The sequence below is a fragment of the Tachypleus tridentatus genome, chromosome 10, assembly GCF_004210375.1.
Source record: "Tachypleus tridentatus isolate NWPU-2018 chromosome 10, ASM421037v1, whole genome shotgun sequence".
NCBI lineage: Eukaryota > Metazoa > Arthropoda > Merostomata > Xiphosura > Limulidae > Tachypleus > Tachypleus tridentatus.
Window position 1 is genome coordinate 112,662,629 of NC_134834.1, and position 15,514 is coordinate 112,678,142.

General features: G+C 34.3%; 1 protein-coding gene across 1 annotated transcript in view; it reads right to left on the reverse strand.

Annotated features, from left to right (window-relative positions):
• Nucleotides 1-14,899, reverse strand: part of LOC143228447 (regulating synaptic membrane exocytosis protein 2-like) — a 49,881-nt gene extending 34,982 nt beyond the window's left edge. The window contains exons 1-6 of the mRNA XM_076459706.1: nt 14,812-14,899; nt 13,636-13,756; nt 13,321-13,418; nt 10,528-10,592; nt 5,578-5,747; nt 1,218-1,311 (exon numbers count right to left, since the gene is read on the reverse strand). Coding sequence (XP_076315821.1) covers nt 1,218-1,311; nt 5,578-5,747; nt 10,528-10,592; nt 13,321-13,418; nt 13,636-13,756; nt 14,812-14,899 — 636 coding nt within the window. The remainder of the gene's footprint in view (nt 1-1,217; nt 1,312-5,577; nt 5,748-10,527; nt 10,593-13,320; nt 13,419-13,635; nt 13,757-14,811) is intronic.
• Between the last annotated feature and the right edge of the window lie 615 nt (nt 14,900-15,514).

The window sequence follows — 15,514 nt, forward strand, 5'->3', positions numbered from 1 at the left end:
ACGCCACTTACAAGTCATCCCATCTTTACATCATGCGCCACTTACAAGTGATCCCATCTTTACATCATGCGCCACTTACAAGTCATCTCATCTTTACATCATACAACACTTACAAGTCATCCCATCTTTACATTATACACCACTTACAAGTCATCCCATCTTTACATCATGCGCCACTTACAAGCCATCTCATCTTTACATCATGCGTCACTTACAAGTTATCCCATCTTTACATCATGCGCCACTTACAAGAAAACAACAAACATTTGGTGACTGAATAAATTATATGTAGCAAGTAATTAATAAAATATTTTATTTTGTTATATTTACAAATATTAATGTTATTCCAAGAGATATTTATTGGTAGTTATACATAGATTGAACATGTTAGATAAAAACGACTTTGTAACTTCAACAACTCTTTATAGTCTTCTCCTGTTTTGTTTTACGAACGTGTACCTTGACAATAGTGTGTTTCTTTATGTAAGAGGATTATTAAAGGGACTTCACAGTCCAGAACTATCTGTTTTTTTTTTTTTAATTTAGTTATCTTTATTGTTTGTTTGGCCAGAGGGAGGTTTGAACTAAAGTGATGGGTCAATACCATATAATGGTATGGACAAACAGTCACAAGTTTTCAATAGTTAAAACTTCTTTGAAAAATTAAGAAACGATATGAGTAATACAAAATGTTATTTATGTTAAAGTGGATGATTGATTATTGAAGAGCAAGTTTATTAATCAATCTGACTGTTCAGTTTTGTGAATAATGAATTTGTGTTTTGATGAAGGAATATACATACGAAAATGTGTAATAAGTGGGAGAGAAGTTAGAAACTAAAGGAAATTGTTGTATTAGCGTCTATTGCAAATTAAGTTAACTTATGAAATTTGTAGTAAAAGAAATACAGTGGTTTTACTATCACTAAGTGACGGTATCCTGCATTATCTTTGTTTGTGAAAAATTCAAAATGAACAACCAACTACTCAGAATATATCTCGACACGTTTATCCTAACATTTTAAAGTAAGATGTGTTATTTTTGTTTAAAGTTCCATTAAATATAGCCAGAAAATCCTGAGGCAAAATAACGATAAATAAAAAAACAGATTTCATATTGAAATTTAAAGTTAGTTCTTTTATAACCAACAACGCACATGTTTAAAGTATACAATTTTGAGAATAGTTTTATATTTCATAATCTATACATTACATACCTCCTCAGAAGAGACTGAAGGAAAAACAAAAGTCTGATTCCATTTTGGGCTCGTGCTTGATTCAGCCAATTGAGTCACTTTTGTGCCGAAACCACTGTGAATTTAGTATAATACAAAATTACTAAAATTAAGCGGTTATACAAAAAAAAAAGAAGCCTAGAATACATTTTTTGCCTAATTAACTTCTGTGAGTTATAAGCAATCAACAGACTTAATATTCTACAGTTACGGGAGCGTGTGTGTTTTTCTTATAGCAAAGCCACATTGGACTATCTGCTGAGTCCAGCAAGGCGAATCGAACAGCTGATTTTGGCGTTGTAAATCAGTAGACTTAACGCTGTAATAGCGGAGGACTACGGAACACCATTAAACTAATATTTATCAGAACAAAAAAACAACTAGTAGCGTACATATAAGCCTTTTACCAAGAAATTCGCACATTTGAACATTTTAATTTTCATGAAAAATAAATAACAAGGATTTAATCGTTGTCAACACACATTGGAAAAAGTACTCTTTGTGTCGTATTAAAGAACGTGGTTGTCACACTAGGCCTACTATAGTTTCAACTTGGATGACAAAGACGATAAGGCTATTGTTAAACCGATGAAAATATCGGTTATTCAAGTATAGCTGTAGGATCTTGTTACTGAGTCATCGGTTATTCAAGTATAGCTGTAGGATCTTGTTACTGAGTCATCGGTTATTCAAGTATAGCTGTAGGATCTTGTTACTGAGTCAGAGCTTGTTCGAAACACCAAGGAACAGAACAGCCATTTTAAAAACGTGAATGACACATTACTGTTGTGTTTGTTTGTTTTTGAATTTCGCACAAACCTACTCGAGGGCTATCTGTGCAAGCCGTCCCTAATGTAGCAGTGTAACACTAGAGGGAAGGCAGCTAGTCATCACCACCAACCGTCAACTCTTGGGCTACTCTTTTACCAACGAATAGTGGGATTCACCGTCACATTATAACGGCCCCATGGCTGAAAGGGCGAGCACGTTTGGCGCGACGGGGATGCGAACCTGCGACCCTCAGATTACGAGTCGCACGCCTAAACTATTTTAGACATTTATTACAATTATATATATACACAAAAGAAAATAAGACGATTGGGTGAAAGACACATAAGTCTGAAGTCTTTGTCACTAGTTAAATATTTGTCTGACAAACAACAAGGTATGGACATTGTCCCTCAAATCAAACACTGTAATCACTTCTTATTCCAGGCGAAGAACTGATGCTCTAAGAAAATGAACAAATCAACCTTTGCTTTATTTACGATAAACAGGTGACAATTTAGCAAGATGGACATGATTCCTAACTTCCAGAGAAGTCTATGACTGATCCCAAATTCCAGAAAATTAAATTGAATGAGCTTGTTTACTAATTTAAACAATTTAAACAATTTTAAACAATTTAAACAAATTTAAACAAATTAAACAAATTTAAACAAATTAAACAATTTAAACAAATTTAAACAATTTAAACAAATTTAAACAATTTTAAACAACTTAAGCAATTTTAAACAAATTTAAACAATTTTAAATCTAAACAATTTTAAACAAATTAAACAAATTTAAACAATTTAAACAATTTTAAATAATTTAAACAATTTTAAACAACTTTAAACAAATTTAACCAATTTTAAACAAATTTAACCAATTTTAAACAATTTAAACAAATTTAAACAATTTAAACAAACCCAAATTTAATACAATATTCCATATTCTCACTTGAGTGAGCTTATCTGTACAAATAAACAAGTAAGCTGTATTAAAAACTGAAACACTTTATTATTGTAGTACAGTAAAATTATAGAACTATCTATATAACTAAACGTCAATATGTGTTCCTTGTATCATCTACCTTTATTAATCAACCAGCACCAGACTTCATCCTATTTACTTTATATTGATAGAATTATTAAAAACAATACGTCATTTTTACAGTACTGCTGCCATTAAAACAATACGTCATTCTTTTCAGTACTGCTGTCATTAAAACAATACGTCATTCTTTACAGTACTGCTGTCATTAAAACAATACGTCATTCTTTACAGTACTGCTGTCATTAAAACAATACGTCATTTTTACAGTACTGCTGCCATTAAAACAATACGTCATTCTTTTCAGTACTGCTGTCATTAAAACAATACGTCATTCTTTACAGTACTGCTGTCATTAAAACAATACGTCATTCTTTACAGTACTGCTGTCATTAAAACAATACGTCATTCTTTACAGTACTGCTGTCATTAAAACAATACGTCATTCTTTACAGTACTGCTGTCATTAAAACAATACGTCATTCTTTACAGTACTGCTGTCATTAAAACAATACGTCATTCTTTACAGTACTGCTGTCATTAAAACAATACGTCATTCTTTACAGTACTGCTGTCATTAAAACAATACGTCATTCTTTACAGTACTGCTGTCATTAAAACAATACGTCATTCTTTACAGTACTGCTGTCATTAAAACAATACGTCATTCTTTACAGTACTGCTGTCATTAAAACAATACGTCATTCTTTACAGTACTGCTGTCATTAAAACAATACGTCATTTTTACAGTACTGCTGCCATTAAAACAATACGTCATTCTTTTCAGTACTGCTGTCATTAAAACAATACGTCATTCTTTACAGTACTGCTGTCATTAAAACAATACGTCATTCTTTACAGTACTGCTGTCATTAAAACAATACGTCATTTTTACAGTACTGCTGCCATTAAAACAATACGTCATTCTTTTCAGTACTGCTGTCATTAAAACAATACGTCATTCTTTACAGTACTGCTGTCATTAAAACAATACGTCATTCTTTACAGTACTGCTGTCATTAAAACAATACGTCATTCTTTACAGTACTGCTGTCATTATCTGTTTTTACTGCACTTTTAATGTTGATTGTGCTAAAAAATAAAGCATAATTTTCGATTCTTTTTTACAAAAGAGTTTTTATTTCTCCCGTCCAATAGATGAGTACTTCTGTTAATAACAAATAGAACAAGTCCAAAAGTTTATGTTGTAAGTCTCTCACCTGGTGGGGATACTTAATGAACATTACAATACAAAACCAGTACTATAGTAACAGCTTCAGAATATTACCTTAACGAACAAATAAGAAACGTAGACTAAACTTTATGTAATCAAATATAAATAAAAAACATCCTTCATTCTTAAGACGATCACGTATTACTGTTATTTCAAACAAGTCTCCAATTTATTATGTTACATACGTTAATGTATTACTATTCCAAATAAGCGTAAGTTAGCTGTAGTTTATTTGTAGTTATGTACTTGTTATACTTTATTTGTAGTTGTACCCTTGCTTTAGTTAATTTGTGACTATATCCTTGCTACAGTTTATTTGTAGTTATTTCCTTGTCATAATTTATTTGTGGTTATATCTTTGCTATAGTTTATTTGTATTTCTCTCTTTGTTATAATTTATTTGTGGTTATATCTTTGCTATAGTTTATTTGTATTTCTCTCTTTGTTATAATTTATTTGTGGTTATATCTTTGCTGTAGTTTATTTGTATTTCTCTCTTTGTTATAATTTATTTGTGGTTATATCTTTGCTATAGTTTATTTGTATTTCTCTCTTTGTTATAATTTATTTGTGGTTATATCTTTGCTATAGTTTATTTGTATTTCTCTCTTTGTTATAATTTATTTGTGGTTATATCTTTGCATAGTTTATTTGTATTTCTCTCTTTGTTATAATTTATTTGTGGTTATATCTTTGCTATAGTTTATTTGTATTTCCCTCTTTGTTATAATTTATTTGTGGTTATATCTTTGTTATAGTTTATTTGTATTTCTCTCTTTGTTATAATTTATTTGTGGTTATATCTTTGTTATAGTTTATTTGTATTTACATCCTTGCTATGGTTTATATGTTTTATGATCTTCTCTAATTTAGGTTTGGTTATAATCTTGCTACAGTTTATGTGTGGTAATAACCTTTCCTCACTTTAGGTTTGGTTATAATCTTGCTACAGTTTACGTGTGGTAATAACCTTTCCTTACTTTAGGTTTGGTTATAATCTTGCTACAGTTTACGTGTGGTAACAACCTTTCCTTACTTTAGTTCTAGATATATTCTTGCTCTAGTTTGCATGTAGTTATAACCTCGCTATATTTTATATGTAATGCTACCTGACGCTGATCATCATGGAACTTAATTTTGATCGGACGTTAAGCCTAATACTGCGGATCAGAGTGGACAATTGTTGATGTAATGAAAGTATTTCTCTCTGCTTACTACATTAAACTCTGCTTTATGTGAAACATCAAACTTTAGCTGAGAATACAACACTAAAACATGAAAAAGAAGACATACGACTGCGGAACAAGTCTCAACTTGGCAAAAGTACTGGCTAAGTTTCCAGGCGTTTTCCTGCGACGAAGACCTTTAGCGGAGAGTAAGGTAACTTGCAGATCAGTTCGGCTGTGATCAAACCACAGACGAATCGCTATTTCTCCCAATGAAAGTGGTTTTGGAGTTTGAGTCTAAGGTGCGAAGAAGAATTAGTAGAACGAAAACCAGAATCATACAATAAGGAAATATTAATCACCAATTGAATAACAAAATAAAAACATAACAAAGGTTACCCGGATGACATAAAGATACAAACTTAGCAGGATATAATATATTCGGAACTTCATTTGTTGTAGTTAGTAACATACACGATAACATAAATATAATTACCATTAAAGTTATTACTGACACCTACATTTACGACAGGAAGTGTTCGTACCCCTGCGTACAGAGCGGCTTTTTGCTTATAACTTAAAAAGTATCATGATTAGGCTAATAGACGTACACTATATTATAAATATTACACTAACACACATCTACATAAACTTTTATGTAAATTAAAAGACAAATAAACTGTTTATAAACAAATAACCAAAAATAGGAGGAGCAGAAAGTGTTCGTACAGTTCAGAACGTGTAAAAAAACTGATATTCCCGTAAAAAGTTTGTTTAGTTTGGCAAATAAGCTACATTGTACCATTCCAGAACTAGACACTGGGTTCATAATTATTGGAATTTAAACAGCAAAAAATGTACTTCCAGCAACTTAGCGTTGTCTCCGTGATTATGTGCTTGGTCATCATGGCGAACAGGAAACGACTGCCCAGTGATTTAAAAAACCGAATTATTGTAAAATATAAGTCTCGTGTGTCTCTTTCCGGTATTGCTACACAACTTAATGTGCCGAAATATACTGTTCAAAGCATAATTTCCAAGTTTAAGCTTACAGGATCAACTGCTAACCTCCCTCGTTCCGGACGCCCCACCAAAATTCCAGAGAGAACCAACAGGAAGGTTCTCACAAAAGTTAGTAGGAACCCTCGTTTAACCCGTAATGACATACAGAAACTGGTAAGGGAAACTGGGGTTGAAGTAAGCACCTCTACAGTTACGAACATGTTACGCTCTTCTGGGTTCAAAGCATGCCGTCCTTGTAAAACTCCATATTTAGAAGCACAATCGAGGTATGTAAGAAAGCATGTAGATAAACCCTTTACCTATTGGAAGAGTATTCTTTGATCAGACGAGGCCAAAATCGAGTTTTACGGTCATAATGATGTTCGCTATATTTTCCGTAAGAAGGGGGAACGAAATCTTCCAAAGAACACCGTCCCTACAGATAAACACGGAGGTGGCTTGATTATGCTGTGGGGTTCCTTCAGCTCTTCTGGTGTAGGCAGCCTTCACCGCGTCAACAGAATCATTAAAAAAGAAGAGTACGTTGATATATTAGGCACTTATATCAAGAATGATGCTCGGAACTTGTGGCTTGGGTGTCGTTGGATCTTCCAGCACGACAATGACCCTAAGCACACATCGAAATATGTGCAATTCTGGTTGCAGAGGAACCATATAAGCGTTCTGGAGTGGCCATCGCAGTCACCCGATCTCAACCCAATTGTAAACGTTTGGCATGAGTTGAAGACCAGGGTTCATTAGCATCATCCGAAAAACTTGCAAGAGTTAGAGGCCTTCTGTAAAGAAGAATGGAAGAAAATACCATTCTAGTACTGTAAAACGATGATAGAGGGCTATAAGGAGAAATTGTGCCAAGTAATTCACCTGAAAGGCTACACAACTGACCATTAAAGTAGACGCACGAACACTTTCTGCTCCTCCTATGTTTGGTTATTTGTTTATAAGCAGTTTATTTGTCGTTCAATTTACATAAAAATTTATGTAGATGTGTGTTAGTATAATATTTATAATATACTATACTTTCATTATCCTAATCGTGATTCTTTTCAAGTTATGAGGAAAAACTAATCACGACGCAGTGGTACGAACACTTTCTGTTGTAACTGTGTTACTTTATACATTAGCAGATCTCATGTAATCTCAATGAAATTATATGTGTTGACATGATCGGGATTCGATCCTTGACATTCTTAATAGAGGGTATTATTATCTCTTTGTCCACTAAAACTCGAATCAGTCAATGATTTGAACAGACGTATTCAAGTCGTACTAATTTTTAGACTAGGTTGATCAACGGAAGTGTCCAAGTATTACTGAATTCTGGGTTATGTTGGTCAATATAAGTATCTAAGATGTACTGACTTCTAATCTATGCTCGTTTATAGATGTGTCCAAGTTGCACTGACTTCTAGGCCATGTTGGTCAATTGAGTCATCCAAGTTATATTAACTCCTAGACCAGGTTCGTCAACACAGATAAACAAGTTGTACAGACTTGCAGGTTATATCGGTCAAGATAAATATACAAGTGTAGGCTATGTTTGTCAACAGAGTTATCCAAGTTGTACTGACTTCTAGGCTATGTTGGTCAACAGAGTTATCCAATTTGCTATGAGTACCAGGCTATGTACGACAATATCTAATCCACGTAGCCACATCAAACATGTTTCACCAACATACCTTATACGATGAGCCACAAATAAAGTGTTTCATACACATACCTTATCCATGTTGCCACATCATAAATATATCAATCAAATATCTGATCCATGTTGCTACAGCATAACTATGCAAATCACATACCTGACCCACATAAATGATTCTCACTCCCGGGTTTTAGTCAGCTTTACATAAAGTTTCAGTTTTAAATTCATCTATATACGTACAAAAAAGACCTAGAAAACGTTGACATTGGTTTATAATGAGAAGAGTGGATTGGTCTCAGTAAACAGTGTTCAATTAGTGGATTGGTCTCAGTAAACAGTGTTCAATTAGTGGATCGGGCTCAGTAAACAGCGTGTAATTAGTAAATCAGTCTCAGTAAACAATGTTTAATTAGTGGATCGGTCTCATGAAAGAGTGGTTAATTTGTGGATTAGTTTCAGTAAACAGTGTTTAATTAGTGGATTAGTCTCAGTAAACAGTGGTTAATTAGTGGATTAGTCTCAGTAAACAATGTTTAATTAGTGGATCGGGCTCAGTAAACAGCATGTAATTAGTAAATCAGTCTCAGTAAACAATGTTTAATTAGTGGATCGGGCTCAGTAAACAGCATGTAATTAGTAAATCAGTCTCAGTGAACAATGTTTAATTAGTGGATCGGTCTCATGAAAGAGTGGTTAATTTGTGGATTAGTCTCAGTAAACAGTGTTTAATTAGTGGATCGGGCTCAGTAAACAGCATGTAATTAGTAAATCAGTCTCAGTAAACAATGTTTAATTAGTGGATCGGGCTCAGTAAACAGCATGTAATTAGTAAATCAGTCTCAGTAAACAATGTTTAATTAGTGGATCGGTCTCATGAAAGAGTGGTTAATTTGTGGATTAGTCTCAGTAAACAGTGTTTAATTAGTGGATTAGTCTCAGTAAACAATATTTAATTAGTGGATCACTCTCAGTAAACAGTGTTTTATTATTGGATTACTCACAGTAAACAGTTTAGTGGATTTTTCTTAGTAAACAGTTTAATTAGTGGATTTGTTTCCGTAAACAGTTTAATTTGTGGACCAGGCTCAGGAAACAGTGTTTAATTAATGAAATGGACTCAGTAAACAGTATTTAGTCAGTGGATCACTCTTAGTAGACAGTTTAATTGGTGGATCACTCTCAGTAGCGAGTGTTTAATTCGTGGCTCAGTATCAGTAAACAGTTTAATTTGTGAATTTGTCTCAGTAAAGAGTGTTTAATTAGTGGAACACTCTCAGTAAACATAGATTAATTTGTGGATTGGTCTCTTTAAACAGTATTTTATGTATCAGTCTCAGTAAACAGTTTAATTGGTGGATCACTCTCAGTAAACATAGATTAATTCGTGGATTTGTCTCAGTAAACAGTGTTTAATTAGTGGATCGATCTCAGTAAACAGTTTAATAATGGATTGGATTCAGTAAACAGTGTTTAATTAATAGATAGGTCTCAGTAGAAATGTTTAATTCTGTAAAGTACACCATTGTCTTCACTATTTATTGATTATAAAATAGTACACGTGCTTCAAAACTGTTACAGCTGTTCATTGCTAATTCTATAAATTATGTAATATATTTTGGAACTCCTAGTACTGCCCCAGTTTTAAGAAGATATAAGTTATTTGCCCAAGGGCTATAGTGCCCTCTAATGTGTAGGTTTTCTGGCTAACAGTGGAGGACATGTACATACAACACCAACTGGTTATCAGTGCAGACGACGTACATACAACAGGATCTATAGTATGAATTACTTTACTGCCATGGAAAAACCTTTTCTGATTGGTATCTGTTAGCCAACGATTCTCACGTATGGAAATAAATGTAGTTCACCTGTACCGAATAGGGTCACCTAACTATCCACTTATGTCCTTGTTTGTCACCTAAAGACACAAGTGGATTTAACTTAGAGGCTATACGGTATTATCTGTTTGTGTATTTTATGGGTTACTCAAGATAAAAGACTGAAATGTAAACCGAACTTTTGAACCTGAGAGATATCGTTTGGACACGTGGACTAAACGGTCAGATGCAGGAAACCTAGGATTAAGGTACTGACAGGAAGAAGACAGTCCGCCAACAGCAACTATTCTTTTTATTTGACATACTTAACGAGGTTTCAATGTACGGTGATTTTTATGCATAACAAAATAACTTCCAATAACTCCAAACACAAGCTGTGGCTAGATCCTGGACTACTGAATATCCTGTGAGGTAAACCTCAAGAAATTAGCAGTGACAGTCTCGTGACTCCCGTTTAGGGGAGGGAGGGGGGAGATTTTGAATCCTAATAACCTTGTCAAGGTATGAATAAAATATCATTTATTGACTGGTAGCAATATAGAAAATGGAAGATATATAATTTGATACCCACCGGTGTCCTTGGCAGCTTTCGTCGGGTCGGAGATATAGGTTGTACATCCGGGATATTACTGGGATCTACCAATGAATTATATATGAGTTAGGTTGTACATCCGGGATATTACTGGGATCTACCAATGAATTATATATGAGTTAGGTTGTACATCCGGGATATTACTGGGATCTACCAATGAATTATATATGAGTTAGGTTGTACATCCGGGATATTACTGGGATCTACCAATGAATTATATATGAGTACATATAATTAAATATATCAATAATTATTACGTATAAGAGATCTTGTAACTTTCAGAAAAAGGTGTTAAAGTCACAATTGTGCAAACAGTTTCTAAAAATACTTAAAGAAATTAGTGGTGCTACTTATAAAGTACAATTCAAATTACAAACGAAAAAAACATTTTTAGATGGTTAAAAAACCTCAACTAATTTTACACCTGCACCTCTGTAGTTCTTTCAAACCTACACAATTCTAAGACTAAGCACACAGAAACTTTCCTGGATATTGGACTAATCATACATATACACATACCGATATAGGCGACCTTCGGTTATATGGCACTTCAAACAATCTTTATCTCTGAAGCTGGAATATGAATCACTTAAAACGTTTCGGTTATCTGGTTTCTTGAATAATTCTTTCAACGTTATTAATGAGAGTAAGGTGAGATAAAGTCATGTGGTTTGCACAATGTTAAGGTGAGATAAAGTCATGTGGTTTACACCATGTTAAGGTGAGATAAAGTCATGTGGTTTACACCATGTTAAGGTGAGATAAAGTCATGTGGTTTGTACCATGTTAAGGTGAGATAAAGTCATGTGGTTTACACCATGTTAAGGTGAGATAAAGTCATGTGGTTTGCACAATGTTAAGGTGAGATAAAGTCATGTGGTTTGTACCATGTTAAGGTGAGATAAAGTCATGTGGTTTACACCATGTAAAAGTTTAATATAAACATGTTAATGTTATAACAAGGCCACATTCAGTATGCCAGGCATGGCCAAATGGTTAACGCGCTGGACTCCCAATCTGGGGATCGAGGGTTCGAATCCCCGTCACACCAAACATGTTCGCCCTATCAGACGTGGAAGTGTTATAAGGTGACGATCAATCCCATTATTTGTTGTTCAAAGAGTAGCCCAAGAGTTAGTAGGTGGTGATGACTAGCTGCTTTCCCTCTAGTCTTACACTACATAATTAAGGACGGCTAGCGCAGATAGCCCTTAAGTAACTTTGCGCGAAATTAAAAAAACAAAAAGTAGGTGCATATGATTTGTTGGTGACATATTCGAAAAAAAATCGGACAGCATACAATCAACTTTTCTTCGAAATAACATATTCAAAACAAGCCAAATGTACGAACAAAAATGATTTACTCTATGGAATAACACAGTTTTACATAAAACAATAAATAATTCTCTTTTATCATCAACAGTCCACACAGGCTGATTAAATAAGTTTAGAGTGCAACTGACAACAAAAATTATATTTCTCTATTCTGTTTCTTACCACGTGATCTGCGATAAATTCATTTATGCTACCCCATGGGTTACCACAATTGTATCTAGTACTTTAAAGAATTGTCTCATTTTCATCAAAGTTCACACAGGTGAGTTAAGTTACTTTAAAACATCTTTTGATAAAACAAATTATTTTACTTATCTGTTTCAAAATATGAAACTTACTTTAAAATATTGCCATGTATGGCTAAACAAACAATCGCACTGTCTGAGTCCACTTTCACTAACTTCACGTTTTCTGAATTAATTTTATTTTTGCGCTTAATTAATGACCTGTATATATAGTGTGTTCAACTGAGGCCTTGAACTTTCTGCAAACCATCAGGCGCTATTACGTAACAATCCACGTGTCGGGGTTATGAGAAAAATTACATCAACGGTACTACAAAAATTGGCCCGGCATGGCTAGGTGGTTAAGTCACTCGACAAGTAATCAGGGGGTCGCGGGTTTGATTCTCAGTCACACCAAACATACTTGCACTTTCAGGCATGGGGGCGTTATAATGTGACGGTCAATCCCACTATTCGTTGGTAAAAGAGTAGCCCAAGAGTTGGTGGTGGGAGCTAGTGACTAGCTGCCTTCCATCTAATCTTACACTGCTAAATTAGGGACGGCTAGCACAGATAGCCCTCGAGTAGCTTTGCACGAAATTGAAACCAAACTACAAAAATTGAACTCCATACATAACGTTACGTATGGAAATTTGTCATAACTATTACTTTTAAAATAATTAACTGTTAACACTTTTGTTATGATACGTAAATAACAATTAAATATTAGATCAGTTTTAATAATATTTAAATGGTCTTGTATGTAAAATTAACTTTTTAACAGAAATAATCAAACCAAAATAGAGTCCCAAAACACGACTAGCAAAGCCTGAGGTGGGTGTTTTTACAGATGAAACTAAATTTAAATTGTTTGGTAACAATCATATAGTTTCTTCAAAGGTAGATGAGAGAATAACACCATTAGCAACTTATAATATCTACAGTGAAGCATGTCAGGGACCATTAAACTGCATCTCAGTCAATAGTGTTGTTGGAAATCCATACAATATTGATGGCACCCTGGCTTGTGATAGGCACAAGTACATTCTTATCTGTCATGCCATTTCTTCAAGAACATTACCGAAATTTTGTTTCATCTACAGCATAATAACTTTCTTTTCAAATTAGTGAGCATAACACACGTTCTTTCACCTAATGAGATAATGTTTCACATAATTACACATCTATGAAAAGGGAAAATGTTAGAACATACCTGGTAGAAGAGAAAGAGTTGGACTCCTTGGAGAAATGGAGCTCCAAGTGACAGTGTGATGGGAAGAATGGGGTGAACGACTTTGATTTTCATTGGCTCTGAAATGAGTATGTTGCAACTGAGATTCTGTGATACTGCCCATCTTAAAGAGCCTTTGAAATAACAAACTAGTTCAACAAAGAAACATCTATATACAAACAGCTTAATTATTATAACAAAACGTATCACGTGTAGGAACATCAATGGACCAGAAACTGTCTAGTGATCATTATTACTTGTCAGAAAATTACCTTCTTAGTCTACAAATAATCTTACTTTCCATTATCCTGTTCAATTACCACTTCCACATTATCACCGGTTCTTTCGATAATGTCCGACACTTCCTCAAATGTCCTGTCTACCAAAGTGACTCCACCCCATTCCAATATCCTGTCTCCTATGGGCAAATAAAATTGAATAGATACTACGAAAAATTGTTATTTATTTTTGTAATACTATCAGGTTGTCCAGAAATAAGTGTTGTTTTTGAACTGCGATGTTTTAAAACATGCTTTAATCAAACTAAGCACCATTTGCTTCAACCCACTTTTGCCAATAATGTTGTTTATGCCTCTGCTGTAAAAATCAGAGTTTCTATGGTCAATGAACTCCCTAAAAGCTTCTTCTGCAGCTGCCTGGTTTTTAAAGCTCAATAATTTGTCGAAGTACTTGAAAAAATGAAAATCTGTATGGTAAAAAGATTTGGAGAGTAAGGTGGATGAGGCAGAACCTCGATTCGTTCAATCTTTGGAGCGTCATCCTTGACACGTGAGGAGGATCATTGTCATGAGGAAGAATAGGGATTAACCAGATCTGGTTGTTTCTTACACAACTTTCAATTCATTTCAATCAGTTCTTAACAGTATTTGTTTGCTGTGATTGTTTCCCATGGATTCAAAACGTTGTAGTAAACGATGCCAGCCGCAGTCCATGAGCTTTTTTGGTAAAACCTGGGGATTGGGGCTGTTTTGCGATCGCGTCATTGTGCAGATCGTTTCTGATTGTCGTACTGAATCCACTGAATCCACTTTTCATCGCACATGCGTTTAAAAATTGGATCGTTTCGGTTAAGTCTCATAACGCTAATTTTGTTAAGGATCGTTTCTGATTGTCGTACTGAATCCACTTTTCATCGCACATGCGTTTAGAAAATGTATCGTTTCGGTTCTGTAATAGCACAGAAGCCTCATAACGCTGATTTTGTTAATATTCAGTTAGCAGAACCCATACATCCAGCTTTTCCATCTTTGCAGTCGCACTAAGATGGTTGACAATGTTTGATTTGCACGTGCCTAGCGTTTCTCCAAGCTCACGTACTGTTGTGCGAGGAGTTTGTCTCAACTACTTCCCTTAACGTGTTTTTATCTAAGGATGGCTTCCGTCCACAACTTTCGTGGTCTTCAAGACTTTCATCTCCATGTTGAGTTCAGTAACAGATCCATGGCCGAATACTTGTTTGATGTTCCTCTGTAGTTTTGGTAGTTTTTCGTCCAAGTTTGAAGTCGTAGAGGAAAATCAGACGTAAGTCCTTCATATCCATGATGCCATAGGGGTTACGAAACTTACTCGGAGTAGAGTTGAAACAGTAGACAATTAAGACACCTTGTAAGCGAAAAATATCTGATTAAACCAACCAACCAACCAACGATAAGTTACTCAATATTCTGCTTCTAAATGTCATCGTGAGAATACCGACATTTATTTCTGGACAACTTAATAGATTTGCTGTCGAGTTGATGAGTGACAAATATCCGAATGGTTTATATTAATAATTATTAACTAGCAAAAACACTATCCTATGCTTTAACCTTCACAAAAACGTTAAAATTTTCGGAAGTCACATACAAAATACTAGTGAGAGTTACGTATTTTGTCACGAAAGTAAAATAATACACATCTTTAAAAATTTCTATTCTTCTAAATAAAACGAACAGTAGCTCTATGAAATAGTTTAAATTTAAGTCTATTTTCAAGAAATCGAAAATAAAAACTTAGTCGCTTTGTTTTATGCTAACCTTTGTATATCCCTTTTAGGTCAGCAAGACCTCCAGGTCGTGTCCAAGCTACGGTGGGATACTTTCTAGCACTGTCAGTAGACTTCCCACCTGTCAAACTCATTCCAAAACCACGACCTTTACGTCGGGCAGACAAGGTA